The sequence below is a fragment of the Corvus moneduloides genome, chromosome 16, assembly GCF_009650955.1.
Source record: "Corvus moneduloides isolate bCorMon1 chromosome 16, bCorMon1.pri, whole genome shotgun sequence".
NCBI classification, from domain to species: domain Eukaryota; kingdom Metazoa; phylum Chordata; class Aves; order Passeriformes; family Corvidae; genus Corvus; species Corvus moneduloides.
The window spans coordinates 1,815,322-1,832,561 of NC_045491.1; the positions used below are offsets into that span (position 1 = coordinate 1,815,322).

General features: G+C 41.9%; 1 protein-coding gene and 1 long non-coding RNA gene across 2 annotated transcripts in view; one reads left to right on the plus strand and one right to left on the minus strand.

Annotated features, from left to right (window-relative positions):
- Positions 1-1,125: 1,125 nt before the first annotated feature.
- Positions 1,126-4,021, minus strand: LOC116451802. The gene is made up of 2 exons (XR_004243342.1): positions 3,252-4,021; positions 1,126-2,579 (listed from the first exon to the last, which is right to left on the minus strand). It is a non-coding gene; the product is annotated as an uncharacterized LOC116451802 (long non-coding RNA).
- A 408-nt stretch (positions 4,022-4,429) lies between these two features.
- The window catches only part of MOSMO (modulator of smoothened), a 31,250-nt gene continuing 18,439 nt past the window's right edge, over positions 4,430-17,240 (plus strand). Inside the window, exon 1 of the mRNA XM_032126047.1 lies at positions 4,430-4,641. Coding sequence (XP_031981938.1) covers positions 4,536-4,641 — 106 coding nt within the window. The 5' untranslated portion in view covers positions 4,430-4,535. The remainder of the gene's footprint in view (positions 4,642-17,240) is intronic.

Sequence of the window (17,240 nt, forward strand, 5' to 3'; positions counted from 1 at the left end):
ATTTCCTTTCGTCTCCAATAGCTAAGTTGCAGCTCTTCTTTTTCTGCTCCTTCAGCATAGCAAATGATTTACTAATATGTAAGCTTAAAGGTTTAATCTCTTGGAAAGCCCCTTGCTGTGTGAGCTTCCTTTCTGCTGTTCTAGCCTAATTATCTCATTTTAATACTTCTCTTCCTTCCCCCACCACCAAGGTTTATTTCTATTAAAACTTTGTGCCCTGGGAAAACTTGGAACTGCCTTGTAACCCACCTAAACTAATTCTACTTACCGCAAGGACCACCCTTAGCACTGACAGAAATGTATTCTTAAAAGTTGTATGCCATGGCTCTCACAAAAAGTGCTTTTTTTCCCTGTTTAATTTTAAAAGTCCTAATCTTTAGTCACTGTTAGGAGTTCAACGGATTAAGAAACAGATAAGCTATTTAGAGGATTAACAAGAGCTCCATCTTGGTATCAATTACAAGCAGCTGATGTCTTGATGTGTGGCCATTACAAGTGGATGTGGCCTCTTTGACTTCAGGGGCTTTATTGCCACCCAGAATTTATGCTCACAGAGGAGGCAGGAAGCAGAATGTCAAAACAACCAACACATGGGCACCTTGCAAGACCCTGTCAGGAGAAGCCAGGGGCTAAGCAGGAGGTGCCTGCAAGAGCTGAGGCATTCCAGCAGAAAGAGGCCACTGAAGATTTTTATGGAGATACTTCTTGCACCGTTGAAGGTATTTTGAGGAGACACACATGCTCTGCAGCCCTGTTTCTTCTTGCTGGCATGGGGAATAGGACATGCATGCCTCTGTGCCAGTTTGGTGAGTAACTGTAGGATTTTAAGATATTAGTACCTCCCCCTACCTCTCTTAATTTCTATCTCCTCTTATATTCAGCAGAGTGGCACCAACTTGTTCAAGCTACAAGCAGTCATATACTGTTCTTTTAGGTTCCTGTTTGCAACTACAGATTATACTCAATCAACTGGGGGAAAAAAAAGTCCCTAAAGATAAAATATAATTTGCTGCAAGAAAAGCTCCCAAATAGTGCATTTGTGCATCTTACTTGTTACAAGTCCTCAACCTGCTTTAAACCTTTCTGTATTTGCTCCAGTAAATCAAACACATCCCATGCCATAAATAATTTGACTCCTTGTAGCCTTTATTGAAAATGTTTTTGGAGCTTGCCTTCTTCAAATTGTTGCAAATAGAACTACTTAGTTTCAGTGATGCATATTCTTAATATTCAATGATTAGTATTCTAATTATAGATGGAAAAAACCCAAACAAACCAACAACCAAATCAGTATCATATATATACTTTTGTAAATCAAAGGGATTTTTTTTCAGGGAATGGATGAGCTATCGTGTCCTAAGAAAATAATAATAAGTTCAAATTTGTTCTCTAGATTTTTCCACTGATTTTTATACTCAGATCAAAAGTGCAAAGCCTTTTTCCTAAGAAGAGGCTAAGAACTGGATGGATTTTATTTCATCAAGCAAGTAGATATTTCTTCGTGGTGCTTGCAATTCTGAAGAAAGGACTGCCCAAACTATAAAGGCATTGCTAGGAAAATTGTTCTAATTTAAAGATACGCTTTTTACCTGTACAGCCAGTAAATTTCTAAATTACTTCATTACGCTCCAGTTTTCGCTTCATAGATTTCAATGTTAGAGACAATTTCATGCTGGGAATTACCATAGCACAGTATCTTCCCCAAACTAGTTCATGAGTTTAATGTAATTGGGCTGGGGACCCATGTGAAGCACTCACATTTACAGAGCTTTCAATTTCAAGTTTAATACAGGTGTCAGATGTTCCACAAGAAACCTTTAATAACTGGTAATACTCTGCTAGTACTGACACGGTTCATTTCATTTAAAACATTTAGCAAATGAACACCTGTGTGGATTATTAAAGCACAGAGATTAGTCCATTGCCACTTTGTAACTACTCTGTAATAAAGAGAAATAAAAAGCAAATTAATTTCAAGCCTTGGGAAGATTTGTGTTACTTGTCGAGTGAAATTACTTGAACAATAATGCACTGAATAAAGAATTCTATTACTCAAGTTTAGTTGTTACATAAAGGTAATAGTCAAAATATTTTTTGGAAAAATCTGCTGGTGAATAGGAAATCTGTTTTTGCTGGAGAACAATGTACAGACTTAAATCTTGATCTGATTATGGAACAGTTACTGTATCAGCTATTTTAAGATCACAGGTATTTCATCACAGTGGAATGCTGGCACTGAGCTTTATACAGTTTGTGCTAGTTTCTTTTCTCTGTAATTTTAAACTGAGTTTCTTTTGATCTGTGTAAGTGTAAAGAAATCAGAGACAGGCTCAAAGCATAAATGCAGTACAAGGATATTTTCAATGCTATTAAATTTTAATATCACTATTGGTTCTTTTTACCTGGTTTCAGCTTTCCATCATTAGCTGCAGAGCTTTTTTCAATAAGGCTTGTTATCTGGAGATAAGGCCCATCCTGTACCACTGTGAGAGCTAATCCTTGTTCATCCTTCCTAGTATCTGCCATCAATGCTGCAATCTATGTGTGCTGAGAGAAGTTTTCCAGTGCTGTCAACTGCCCTTTGAAAAGTGAGAGGAAAACTTTACTAGCTGAAAGTGTGATACCATGCTTCAATAAAAGGTTTAAGGAGACATTTGAGCAGGTGCTGTCCCCATTTGTAAGTGTCCAAATAGTTAAGCTTCTCATCCTTAGTTACTCTTTAGACAGGCATTGTGTGCTGAGTTGCTGCCAAAAGACTCCATAAACTTGCTTTCTGCAAATAAATACACTGAAAGTAGTTTTACTTAGAAACTTATTTCTTAAAAAGTCACACATTTTGCCAAGAGAAGGAGTGATAGTGCTGTTACTTAAGGATTCATTACTAAGGGCAATATATTCAGGGAAGGTAGGGAACAGGGCACAAAATAACAGAACAGAGGAGTTTCCAGCTATTAAGGACTTCAAGAAAATACTGCATGCCTATAGCAAATGGATTTTTCAAATCACTATTTCTTCCATGCACCAATTCTTTCTGGTTTAAAGGGAATAATTTCAGCTATTTTTCATCAAAAGCCTTGTATTTTCTCCACCCTTAAGAAAATTTGTCAAGTACAGGCGATTTCAATGGGAGGTAAGTACAGGGCTTGTTCTCCAAATAACAAATCCTACTGCTTGCTGTTGAATACTTTAAGATTACTTTCCTGATATCTCCATTTTGTTTGTATAGTCTGCCATTTACATAAAATACTTACATAAAAATAAACAGTGCAGACAGTCACCCACTTGGCTTCCCAGTATGTTCCATATAGACCAGTTGTGCTGCTCTGGAAAAAGAGGTGGGTGTTCACTGTTGGAAGGAAAAGAATTATGCAGGCAATTAGATATTTTCCAAGTACCTGTAGATGTGGGGACTGTTTGGTTCATTTACTTCAGCATTCCCATACCAGAATGACAGTATCGAAGGCACAGAGCTATTGTGGCCAAAACCGGGCTGGTTTCCCACATTTGGTGCATTGTTCATTTATTGGCTACAGATTCCCCACAGTTGTGTACAGCTGAATCCATGGAAAAGCATGCCATCAAAAATGGCTGTATTTGGGTGAGATTTCCAGTCACAATTAATTAGGTTTTCTTCCAAAGACACAGCATAGACACAACACCGTGGCGGCTTCTGAGGGGCTCCACAGCCGCCAAACCTCAGTCGTTCCACTTCCCCTGTTCTCATCAGCGCTACAGAAGTAGCTGTGGAATTCCACCTCATGCCCAACCTTGCAAAGGGATAGAGAGCAGGGACTCGAAAAACAGAAGGCAGTTTTTGTGGTGAACACAGACCTGTGGTTGTTCCTCAGCCCTTGGTACTGACCAAGCGGCTCATTGTCGGTTCCAAAACACCTCTGGGGATCGCGACGCATAAGGGCCGCGAAGCAGCAGGCGGCAGGGGAAGCCTTGGGGCTCCTCGCACCGGAGCCGGTCGCGGACCACACACGGCGGGGTCCCCGGGCAGCGCCCGCCCCTCACGACCGACCCGCCCTGGGCCACCGCCCGCCCCACCCTCGCCCCGTGCCCCGCCCCCTCCCTCAGGCCGCACCCACCGGCCCCGCCCCGCCCGCTCCGCGCCTTCCGGCCAGCCCCGCCCACTTTCTCGCCCACCGGGGCAAACCCCTCCGACCCCGCACGAGCCCCGCCCTTCTCACCGCCCCCAGCGGTCCCGCCCATCATCGGCAGGCCCCCTGCCCCGCGCCGCGCTCCCCGGAGCTGCCCCGCCCCGCCCCGCCCCGCCCGGCGCCGGCCCCGCACTCGCGGGAAGCACCGCCCCGCCCGGGGCGCGCGCTGGGGACCGCGGGTTCCCCTTCCGGAGCGGCCGCCGCCCCCCCGCCCGCCGGGTTCGCTTCCGGCGCCGTCCGGGGTCCGTTCCTGCCGCCGCCGCCGAGCGCGGCGCGGGGCCCATGGAGCCGCGGCCGTGAGGCGCCCCCGGCCCGGGCCCGCTGTGGGAGCCGGGCGGAGGCCGGAGCCGGGTGCCGCCGGAGCCGGAGGAGATGGACAAACTGACCATCATCTCAGGATGCCTCTTCCTGGCCGCCGACATCTTCGCCATCGCCAGCCTGGCGAACCCGGACTGGATCAACACCGGCGAGTCCGCGGGTGAGGGCGGCCGGCGGCGGGACCCGCCGGCGGCGTGCGGCGGGTGGCCGGGAGAGGGCTCCGGCAGCGCCCGGGGGGCTCGGGGCCGGGCGGGGTGCGGGGCCCGGGGCGGCGGTGGGGCCGGCGTGAGGCGCCGAGGGGAGGCCAGCCCGGGGGGCTGCTGGCCGCGGGGCCGGAGGGCAGCTGGGCCGGGTTCCGGGCGCTCCCGGGGCTGCTCCCCCGGGGCGGCGGCGAGTGAAGCGGCCGGGGGGATCTGGTGGGACCCCAGTCCCGGGCAGAGCCCCCGCGGTGCCTCCCGGCTGTCTTGGCAGAGCCCGGTCTCCCGAGGGGTCCTGCAAAGCCCCCGAGCCGGCTCTGACTCTGGGAAGCCGAGGGCCAGGGCAGCATCCCTGCCTGTGCCTCCCAGGTGCCGTCACCTTGGACAGGGAATTGAGATCTGTCTCCGCTTAGTTTGCGGCAGGTTTGGAGTGTTTCGTACTACACTGACGTTTCCTTTGTTGCAGGGAAGTTCTTGCTTTCCTTCATCTTTTTTTTTCCCCTAGAATATTTCCTGCGTGTTGATTTTTATCCGCTTTTAAGCCGAGATCCCATGTGTTTTTTATTTTAGTGTGACATTGCTATCTTTAAAAGAACAAGGATTTGTGCATCTGTCTTTTTACTAATGATGTAATTGTTTCTGTGAACAATTTAATTCAGTCTGTTGATAAAGACCTGCATGTTGTGATCAGTGGAGCAGGGAGAGAGAACAGGAGGAGGACAGCTCTTTGATCTCATGTCCCAGAGGAACCCAGAGTTCCCTGTCAGGAAAGGAAGCCATCCTTACTGCAAACAGATTAAACTAACTTAACCACTTTGACCGGTCACAGGACCCAAGGGAACAGCATGAAACTGTGTCAGGGGAGGTTTAGGTTCGGTATCAGAGGGTGACTGGGCACTGAACAGGCTCCCCAGGGCAGTGGTCACACCATCAAGCCTGTGAGTGTTCAAAAAGTGTTTGGACAATGCTCTCAGGTACATGGTGTGATTTTTGGGGCTGTCCTGTGCAGAACTAGGACTTGGACTTGATGATCCCCCTAGGTCCCTTTCAGCTCAGGAGATTCTGTGATTCTGTGACTTTTCCTAAACTTATCATTTCCAAGCAAACCACAGGTTAGTATAGAGAGAACTGGTCTGACTGTAAAGACTTCTGTCATAAGTTCTTGCAGAGGGTTAAAAATTTTTTTCATCTGGCTTGCATCTTCCATGCCTAATATTCACTGCATGTGAATGGATTGCACTGGTTCAAATTGTGTCATATTTCCTTTATTCTCATGAAATAGAGTATTAAAAACACTGGCTATTAGGGATTGGTGACTGTACTCTGACCAGACTGTGCTTATGGCTTATTTGATTTGCTTTTAATTACCTAGTCTAGAACCCAGACTTTCCAACATGGTTCAGAGGAGAGGAACGAGTCCCTTCCCAAAGTGCAGCCTTCAGGAACTCCCTGGGTGACTTCACCGTTCCTCCTGTAGCTAATTGTGATGATCTCCCTGCCTGTGGCTAGATGAAATAGTTGGTTCTTTCCTCTTATAATTCCAGCTAACAGCAGTGCTGCAGTAATGAGCCCTTCTTCAGGGGCTTAAGGTCAAATAAAATAGTATTAATTTCAAATATTTAAGTATGTCTTTCTGAAGTCCTGCCTCACGTTAGCAGATCCTGTGCAATGTGTAGGATGTTGGATTCTCTTTGTGTGCACAGAAATGAGATAACAAAAACTGTTCTGAAAAAAGCGCTCATGGAAGAAACAGTCCTTTGGGAACTAAGCACAGTCCATTAGGTTCTTTCCTAAAGAAAAATGTTTTATATCTCTTTGTAATACAAATTTTTTTCCTAAAATACTTTCAGCAGCAATCATTATTAGTTACTTAGTGGATGATTACTTAAGAATCATCTGCCATTTCTGAGGTGCAACGAACAGTTTTAATTAGGCTGGCAAACACAAAATCTGTATGGGTTTTTCTGAAGGACTACACCAGTCAAAGAATGTTTTGACAGATCTAAGCCTTTTTTTTCTTTGCTCTATTTTGAAGCCAAACAAATAGTTGTCTTGGTGAAACCATAAAGGAGAGCTAGCTGCCACCCTTAATGACTCTTCTGTAGGTTTTTACTGATACAGGATTCAATGCATTATTATAATACTTGTGCTTAAAAGCAATATAAATGTATATTTCTGGTGCCTAGACCTTCTAACTGAGCAGTTTGCCCAAACTGTAAAGAAAGGAAGTGTGGAGATGCCTGTTGAACCAAGGACTTCCTGTAGTATTGAATTATGAGGTGAATGCTTTTATGAGTGCCATTCATTACCCAGAGTCTGCTGGGGAGAGATACAGCACAGGAGGGCACAGCCCTGATGGTAAAACCTGTCCCAGCTGCTGGTGACATTCAGGGACTCTCAGCAGACTACTGTGCTTGGAGCACATCCAAGGCATCCAGCTTCCATATGTGCCACTAAGAAGCAGGGTGTTTTTGGAGCATCCTATGCTCAGCTGGTGGAAGGAACTATTTGGTGAAAGAAAATATTTCTTTGCTTTATCTCTGCATTCTTAGGTTCATCTCCTGTGGGAATTATTCTAAATTCTGCTTCTGCAAATCAGCCTAGTAGCGAGGAAGAAGGGGAGTAATAGTGTTTGTCTGCTTGGCTGCTGTCCTGGGGGTTCTGAAAGGCAGCGGGGAACAGCCTGGTCTCCTCAATACTGCAGCTGTTTGAGGATGGCGAAGAGCAGAGGTCTTTCAGCACTGCATTGGCTCATTCAGAGCTGTTTACAGCCACTAAGGTTGGGAACCTGGGCTTATGTTTCAGGAAAAAAAAATCTGTTCCGATTTGGATGCTAAACAATATGTACCTCTTACTCCAGAGATAGTGATGAGTTTCAGCTAAATTGGATAGCAAAATAAATCACTGGCTTTAATGCTTCTCTGGAAAATCTAGATAGTTTTCAATATTTTTAAAATCAATATAAAAGGGCTGATTAGTCTCCTAAATCTTACTCTTAAAGATAAGTTTTACAGTCACTTGTAAAATGTTGGCTATAAAAATTTCTCCCTAGTAATTATCAGCAAAGGATTGCAACTGAGATTATTGAAGGTCTCAGATGCTTATCTGTCTTTAGGCCAGAGGAACTACACCTTTGTGGATGTGGGTCCAAGTCTCTGTTGGGCACTTTTTCTTTATGTAGTTTTGTAAGAATTGTTCATTAACTCGGTTTCAGCTATTTCATACATCTTTAAGATGGTAAAGGAAAGATGAAAATTAAATGGATTTTTCTTCCAGTGAGTTCTCAGTGAGGTTTTGTTATTCGTGCTGTGCAAGTACAGAACACTGATAACTCCAATCTGGAAACCAGCAGCTGCTCAGTATTCTTGCACTGACTGCCTTTTCTTATCAAACGGACACTCTGTGTGAGAAATAAGGACAGAGTTGGCTTTAATTTAAGCCAATGCCTAAAGTGCCACTGATTTCAGTAGGAAGGAATTTTGCTCCTGTATCTCTACACTTCTGCAAAGAACTTTATAAGCTGATAGTTTTGTCTCCATATGTTCCTTTCTTTGTGTGGGAGGGTCTTTAATGATTTTGATATTTTGTCTTCAGCAGGAGAGGAAGGGGGATAGAAGCAGCTCTAGCTTCAGCTCTCAACCCTTTTGTAGGAAAAAGGGTATGAATAGTATGCACAGTTGAAATTAGAGATGTTAAAAGCTGTACATGTGGGGGGATTGACAATTTGAAATGCTTTTTATAGGGTTTAGTATAGGTCAAGTAAGTCAAGGGAATAATTTAATCAAGTAAAATCTTCCTTCAGAAAGCTAAGCTATCAGTTTGTTTATGTGGCTTAGTCATCCCTTCATATGTAGCATGATTGTTCATTTGATTCCAATTTACAGAACAACGTGTACCCTTTTTATAACAGTTGTTAAGTTAACATGGATGTCAGGATTTAGGGGTGCTTAGCTGATGGGTAACTCCTAAAGCAAGGATATATCACATCCTCCTATGCTGATCCATAGGTCACCAGGGAACACACAGTAGAATGTTATGGCCAGGCCACTCAGCATAGGCCCAGTAGAGCTGACCTGGGCCATATTTGTGTTCAGCAGAGCTTCCAATTTCATCTTGCTTCTGTGACAAAAGTATCAAGGTCACTTGTGCTAGGAATTACATTTTTCATTTAAACTCCTTCTGTATCTTGCTGTGCAGTAACAGTGTGAGAGTGAATTGTGAATCTAGAATATGGCACTTATTTAAAATGGTCTGTTTACCAATGCTGCGTTTCTGTGTATCTTCTGAAGTGTTATGTGTAGTTCTTGGGGTTTGCATACTCAGTTGCGTTTTATTTGTGAAGTATGATTTCAGATGCAGTGGTCTTACAGAACAGCAGGCTCTGTGCAGCAGGCCATTCCTCCTGAGGCAGTTAACTCTCTGCTCCTGTGGAATAAGTTGTCTAGTACTTAGTGGAAAATTACTGATGTTCAGTGTTATTCCTCTGCATGACAAAGCTCTTCCTGAGGAATTTTGCTTCACAGTCCCAACAGGAACTGTAGCTTTGTTGGGATCAGCTTAATGAACTATCACAGGTGGTGTGACCAAGCAGTGATTCCTGGCTCCTGCTGAGCTTGAGACCACTGAAATACTTTTCTCTAATTGGAGCACTGAGTATACATGGAATAAACCCAAGACCACATGAAGGTGGTCACGTGAAACAGTACTTCTAGATAGAATAGAATAGATAAATAAAGTAAATCCACAACTTAAAGAGGGTGTAAACTTGAGTTCCAGCTGGCATTATTGTTCTAAATGAAGTTGTCTGCTCAAAAAGTAGTGATATGTAAAAATCAGTATGGCGTATTACCAGTGACTTCTGCCCTTTAGGGCCTGTGCTGAGAAACTGTTCATGTACAATGCTCCCCTGTGGACAAGCCATGGTATAGAGCAGCCATTGTGCTGTCCTCTGAAGGAGATAGTGTTTGGTTTCTGTGATGTGTGGATAGCTGGCTTTTCAAAAACTGCAAAAGGGTTCTGGTGATCATTTGTTAAGCACCTTGCAATATACTCAAAACACAGTATGCATCTCCCAGTTCTTCTCGGTAGCAAGTGATGGGACATGATAGGAAGCAATTCTACAAAATTACTTTTTCCTAATGTTTTTTGTGCTATCGTGTAGTGACTGTGACAGGAGAAGTTATTTGCCCTTTCATGAACCTGTTTGGATTGCATGCTGAGAATACAAAAAAAAAAAGGAGGATGATACAGAGAATGAAGATTTATGTACCATCAGGTCCTAGAGGTGAGTGCTGAAAAGCAATCTCCAAAGCCATCTGAACATCAGAGTGTTAAAATTAGATTCTGGGACATAATTTTCAGGAAAACACATTTCTTTGATGGATGCTCCCAGGTGTGTGAGGAAGGAGGGAAAGGTGGATTGTGATGTGTTGCTGATCCCCACAGTGAGGGATTAGGACCTGCTGGTCCTAAGATGCAGGCCCTGCCAGCAGCACTTGCATTTCAGAGATGTTGCCAGTGCCTTAAAAAGAGCAGCACAAAACCCAAACAAGAACAAGATTCTGAACCCCATATAACCTGAATACTCCAACAAGAGTGGCCTGTTAATAGGTCTGCCTGTACTGGGAGGGTCAGTGCCATCTTTAAAATGAACATTTCCATTCCACTTTGTGTCTGTAGATGTCTTTCAAGTGGATGTAAAAATGTGACAGAGCAGAGTGTTTGAATTGTGCTTGGGTTCTGTAATTGACCAGGCCTTAAGGCACAAGAAAAATCAAAGAAAGGCATTGTTGTAATGAATTAATTTTGTGTTTACTCAACCATTCAGCATTTAAACATATGGAACTATTTTATGTGTAGGAAGAATCTCATGAAAGAGAGCTGTGTCAGCCTGGTTATTTGAGCCTGCCAGAGAAGACATGAGAGAGCCAATTGTTTTTGTCCATAGAGGAACTGATGTTTTACATCTGGTTTTAACAGATACAAGCTAATGCTGCTCCTGTTAGGTGCACATTTTGTTTTCTCTTTAGCGTGTGAAGGTACAAAATTATTTGTTTGCCTTCCACCAAATCCTGTTGAATTCCTCTCTCTCTAATTAGTGTTAAAGAGTTAGGTAAGAAGTACCTGAACATAGAGTTGAGATCTGGGAGCCAGTAACTTTCAAATCTAGTATCTGGCACGGCTGACTTTGGATGTTGGCAAGTTATTGTGGTAGTACCCCAGTTTCTTCCTCTGTAAAGCAAAGGTGGTGTCTTTATCACAGTAACTTCTGTTAGCATTAACAGCAAAGCTTTAATTTCATTTCAGGTGTTTTTTTAACTTTTGTTTCCTGTCACAGTTTGCTTTATTAAACTGAGGGGGAAAATCACAGAATAACAGGCATTTCATTTGTCTTTTCTAATTGTAGGTGCTTTGGATAAGGTACTTGAGTTTCAGATATTTGGAATAACCCTTTTTGTCTTTATTACTTTCCAGCAGTGTGCACAGTTCCTACAGAATTAAATTCTATTCAGTATGTGCAGATACAGATTTGTTTTCTGTCCATCCTGTGCTTTACTCAAGAAGTATGTGACTGTGAAGCTGCTTTGTACACGTGGTTTGTCTGTGGGAAAGATGCCTTGTTCAGACTTCAGCTTTGTAGCTTCAGGAAGTTACCTGAGTTTGATCTGGTTTTTTAAATCAACTTAGACCTGATTTGAGGTGTGTGTATTACATTTGTTGCCACAAACTTATACTGAAATGAACACAAGAGTAACTTAAATGTATTGAGTCTTAAAAGTAAGGATTCAATAGTGTGTACTGCAAAACAAAGATATAAAATTGTCTGAAATAATAAAAAAAAGGAATCCTGTTAATGGCTGGGGCTTATTAAAAACATTTGTATCATTTAGTTCCCAGCCAGCACTTACATGTGAGCAGCATTATGTAAACTCCATTTGTACTTTTGCCAAAGCAGAGAAGATCAGTAGGTCAAACTTTTAAGCTTGACCTACTTTTTTTTCCATAGGTTCCTCAAAACAGCTCAACTTTTTCCCATCTATTTTAATGCAGTGCAGTGCAGTGTGTAGGATTTTCATCCTTAAGCAGGAGTTCTTCACCTCATTCTTGAGTCCTTTTCCAGCAGTGGTTGAGGCCTGTGTATTTCAGAAGAATGTAGCTAAAGTGACTCATGGATGAGGAAGTATACTGAACTTCACAGAGAATAAATGCTGCTATTTATTTTAGAAACAGATACAAAATGATGTTTGTAGTATGGTGAAACAAATACTATATAAAAGCTGTTTTATTCTTCTACAAAGTAATTTGGGAAAACTATAAAATTATTTAAATTTTTTAGTTTATGCAATTTTAAATTTTAAAATAATTTTCTTATTACCTAGTTGTAAGTTGTTATTATTGTAATTCAGAATGCCTACAAATTTAGTAATTGAGAGAGTTTTTTATTAGTGAGGGCTATATGCAGGAGAAAAGTTCTTTGGTAATTTTGCAGCAATCCTCTTATGTACGCTCCAGCTGCTTTCCTCAATTTCACTTTTCTTCCTCAAGCCTCTGACTGATGGAGATATACACAGATCTGAAAAACTGGAGATATGGCCAAGAAGAGGATCTGTGCAGGGTATGTGTCTGTTTTAAGGAGAAGGGAAACAAGCTAGACTGGCAAAGCAGTTATATTGGCCTGATCCTATAGGGATCTATGGGGAATCAACAGTCATAGGTTATATCCCTTCTCAGTGTGAAGCTTTTGGGTTCTTCCTATGATATCATATTTTATCTCCTGTCTGATGTATTGTCTTGTATATATATTTTAAATTTTGTGGATAGAGTTGATGACAAGAGTTTGATCTCTCTTGGGTACCCTAGGAAACATCTATTGTGATGGGTGTTTCTGTGGGATGGGCTAATCCAGTAGGAAATACTTGCTGCTAAGAGTTTGAGGTTCAAAATTCATAGAGTATATAGAGCCTGGTTCCTGTCTTTGAGCAAAACAGTCTATTACATCTGGGTCCTTGGGATGAACTAAAATGCTCCCTTGTGAGGGCATCAAAAGCCTCCCAGCGATTCACTGCAGTATTCAGAGCCAGCACAACACAGTGCAATAGGCAACAGTTGGCTGCTACCCAAGAACCTCATGGTAGCTGCAGTTCTGTGCCATAAATTACAAAGCACTTTGGGATCATTAAGGATGACAGTCTCTCAAGGTGTAGTGATTAATACTGCACTTGGATGTTTAAATACTTGTCCAGTTGAGGACAATTCTCATTAGGCCTTGAACTTACTTGATGGTGAGCAATTCTTTGTGCCATTGTTTGCACAATGCATTAACAGGGCTGGGCTGTCTCTGAGCTTGGTACATCCAAGAATTTAATAATCAAATGACAGTGTTCATAGACAGTAAAGTCAAGTAGTTTATTTCTGTAGTGCTCATCATGGAGCCAGCTTCCCAATTTGTATTCTTGCAGTTCTTACTTCGGGGCTTTCCATTCTTTTGCCCAGGCCGTTCTTGTGTGGTTTCCACTTCTCTTGCTGTGACTACTTTCTGCTATTGGCAGCAATGTAATTTAGTTGTATTTTAAGGAATACGTGTGGGATCAGAACAGGACAACTGATGTTCAGTGTACCTCACAACTGTTTTGCTATGAATACTTCAGAAGAGCTGCTTTGAACCTAGATTCTTTCTACTTTTCTCAAATTGATGGCACATATACTAATATTATTAGGATATCTTGGTGAAACTGCTTGCTTTCTGCAATAAAATCTTTGTATACATCTGAAATGAGAGGGATCCTGACTTTGTTGATAGGCAGGGCAAATGTACAAGTAAGGGGGAATGGTTTAATCTGTAACTTCATCAGTGTGAGCTTAATGTATAAAACATTAACAACCTTTAATTGTAATGTCTCTATACCAAAGTAAAGTGAAGAAAACTCATAAAGGGTTGTCATGGGCTTCAAGTTTCCTGAAGGATGACTTTTGTATAGTGGGTGACTTGTTTGACTTGAAAATTTGCTTTGATGTTCAGTCTTCTCTATATAAAATAAAAATACTCTAAATTGAGCATTAAGAGATAGCTTTTTCTCAATCATAGACAGTAATCCAACAGTATTCCCACGGTCAGTGGAAGTGTCAGCTCCAGAACTGCAACAGTGGAAGATTCTGATATCCTTTCTTGTAGAGGGGAAAATGCACTGCTGCTTCCTCTGTGCCTGTTGATGTGAGGAGCATTGTAGGCGTTTCATGCTGTGGGGGAAGAGAAGTCACAAGGGTGAAGAAAGAATTTTTTTATTTTCCTTAGGTTGAATTGCATTCTGAAACGAATTGTGCACCTAAATTCAGGCGTTAATGATGTGCTCTCCATTGTAGAAACTCGTGGGAAGAAGCATGTTTCACTTTGTTTTTTAAGCCCACACTTAATTCAATTTAAAAACTATGCAACAAGATTGTACAGGAAACCTGAAAAGATTGAAAGGCCAAGAATTTCTAATGTGGTCCCATAAATTCTTTCAGTGGAATATTACTGGGTCACTCAACAATTTCAAGAAGCACCCTGAAGCTCAATACATGAAAAATGATGGAATAAAGAGAGTAAAGGCCAGAAGTAGCAGTTGCTGTTTTGCAAACAGAAGTCTGTTGACTTATGCCCAATGTAATCTGAAGTAAATGTTCTCTGTAAGTAGAGGTTCAGTAAGATGAAGTTGGTGATAAGGACAGAGATCTCTTGGTTGTTTATATAAAATCTAAAATTAGAGTGAATCTGTTTCAGAATGTCAGTATAACAAATGTGTAAACATTTGTTAACAGATATGTTCTTTGGAGCACTATATAACGTATGGTTGCTTTTTAAGAACAGTCCTACTTGCTCAGAAAGGACTGAGCCTTGCTGTTTCAATAAAGTCCTATTTTATTTCAGTAAAGTGCGAATTTAACTGTTCAGGAATGGTCTGTCTTCTCTTATACTAGTAAAAAAAAATAAAAGAGAACTCTCCAGACTCTTAACAGTCTATTTTTGTAGATGCCAATTTGTGATAAGGGAGAAAGTGTTATCACCACACCGACAGCACCTGTTAATTGCCTAAATAATTCAGGCTTAAATTATGCAGGCTTCTAAAACAAGGACTTGCCCTAGCAAAAGCAATAAGAAAATACATACTTTGGGATAAATCCTGAATATGCTTCCTGCATTCCTATTCTTCTTTGGTTTTAATGTTTTTATTGTGATGGGAACAGCAAGTAAATGCCTAAATTTGAGGATTATTACTGCAGAAGGAGGTTGGGGTTTGGTTTGGTTCAGTTCATTTTCCAGTTTGCCTTTTTTATTGGCAGGGGCTTAAAATGTTAATTAGCCAGGAAACTGTGTGCCAGCAGTCCTGAATGTAGTTAAGCTGTATCTCAGTCTGTCTTTCAGCACATCAAGTGTTACTTGTAGATAATAAGATCTTGGCCCTGTACCTAATCCCTACTTGAAGTGCAGTTTAACCTGTATTCCCAGTTGTTACAAGCATGTCATACACAGATTTGGCAACAGTTAAAAAGCGGCGTTAGGAATAAAAACTAAGGTTAAGTTTTAATTTGCTTGAAATATTATTCTAGTTGTAGTGAAATACATCTTTGGGCAAATAGGTGCTGTTCTTCAGTCGATAAAAGTGCCATATGTCTACCATAGTAGACAGAGGTAGGCTCTTTTATATCCCCAGCTGATACAGTGATGGTAACCTGTGTGTCCAGAGAAGGACTTGCAAGACCAGAAATATGCTTATCTTTCCAATTTTTCTAGCAGTTCTAATGAAGGATTACTTCTACCTGCAAACCTCCCTTCTCGTGTCCTCATTGCTATAAATACAATCCTGCCATCAGTTATGTGATGTAAAGAAACTGCCACAATTGTTAGTGCATTTGGTTTGGGTTTTGAACGTTTTGTTCTTTATTTAGCATAGTCTGCTTGTTGTACTTTCAGGCAATCTGGGCCTGAAATATTCTGTCTGTAGTGGACCAAGAGAAAGTTTTGCTCAGGTGTAGGCAAACATTCAAGCACATAAGGTGTATTTAGGCTGAGTGAGTGCAGAACAGACACGTAAACTCTGCAGATGTGTTTCTAACCATACAAATACCAAAAGGCATTTCAACACTTCTCTTTTCACCTTCGCCACTGGGTGATTCATGAGGCCATGGCAGAGCCAGATCAGTGGGTGTCCTTGGAGTGTGTCTGATGCAAGCTGAGATCAGTGCAAAGCACAACGGTTGTATCTGACAGAGGAAGATGATCCTTATTCCTCATGAATTTAATTTGTTAAAATGCATAAGCAGTCTTGAAGGCGGAGCCAGGACCTGAGTTTTCCCCCTACCTTTGTCACTGGGTTAGAGAAATTGCTTTAGGCTGTAACCAGGAAGGTTGATACTTACTTTCTCTCCATGAATAAAAAGAGGGAGAACAATAGGGTACTTTACTTGGGGTGGTTTGGGACTTTTGGTATATCCATCCTGATCTGCTTGAGCATATCTAATAAGTTTGAAACTCAGCTTGATGAAATGATGCTTTTGGATATGCAGGAGTTAAAAATGGAGGGCTCTGGAGTCCAGTTATTGCCAGCCTGTGAACAGACCATCTTATAAAAGACACCTGTGTGACTACTGCACTGTGAGATCCAGAATTTCTGTGTTGTTCTGGTTATGTTGTGTTTGTACCACGTGGCAAAGTTTGGTGCTGCCATTACTGCCCCAGCCTGGCCACCTCATGTCACTGGCTCCTGTTGATGATGCAGCCTTAGAGAGCTGCACATCAGCCATACAGCTGTGAGGTGCTGAGCAGACCATTTCTGAGAAGGTTGGGGTAGGGCCGTGTGGTGTATTGGATAAAGAGGTATCGTTTTACAGCTCTGTCTGAAGCCCAATTTAACTAACTGTTAAAAAGAACACAAGCTCATCAGTTGTTAAATGGCAGAACAGCTGTAGGTGGCATAGCTTGTGGCTTTCAACTGAACATATGGCGTAAAATGGTGTAGCTGACTACAAAAATCACTTTTAAATATTGACACTGCCTTTGATCTTTCTTTTTTTAGGCAGTGAATTTTGTCAACTTTGAGTAGCTCTACTTTGGTTGGAGGAAAAAGGGAAATAACTGGATTCTTTGTTTGTGTTTTAAACTAAATAAAACACTGCTTTCTTATTTTAGGAAAGTTCTCTTTTTTTCCAGGCCCTTGCCACTTCAGAAACTGTAAAGATTCTAGTCACTGACAAAACTGTTCCATTGTGAAAAATGCTTATAGTGTTAGAAAATAAACAACCAGAAGGATGCAGCTTATTAGAGATCCTCTTTACCAACATTTAATTAATGTTGTCTTCTGAAATTTGAATTAATACCTTCGTCTGAAGGAAAGAATACCTTCAGCACAGGCAGATTTCTTGGCTCTGATATGTGAGAACACACAGCCTTTGTTGTGTCAGGAGAGTTGTTCCTGCATTAGGGCCTGAGGGTAGCTCTTAGAGAGTCTGGTGGTCCATCTCAAAAAAAAATTAAAAAGAAGGGTTGCAAAAGAAAAAAAAGTTAAATAAACCCAATACACAAGCA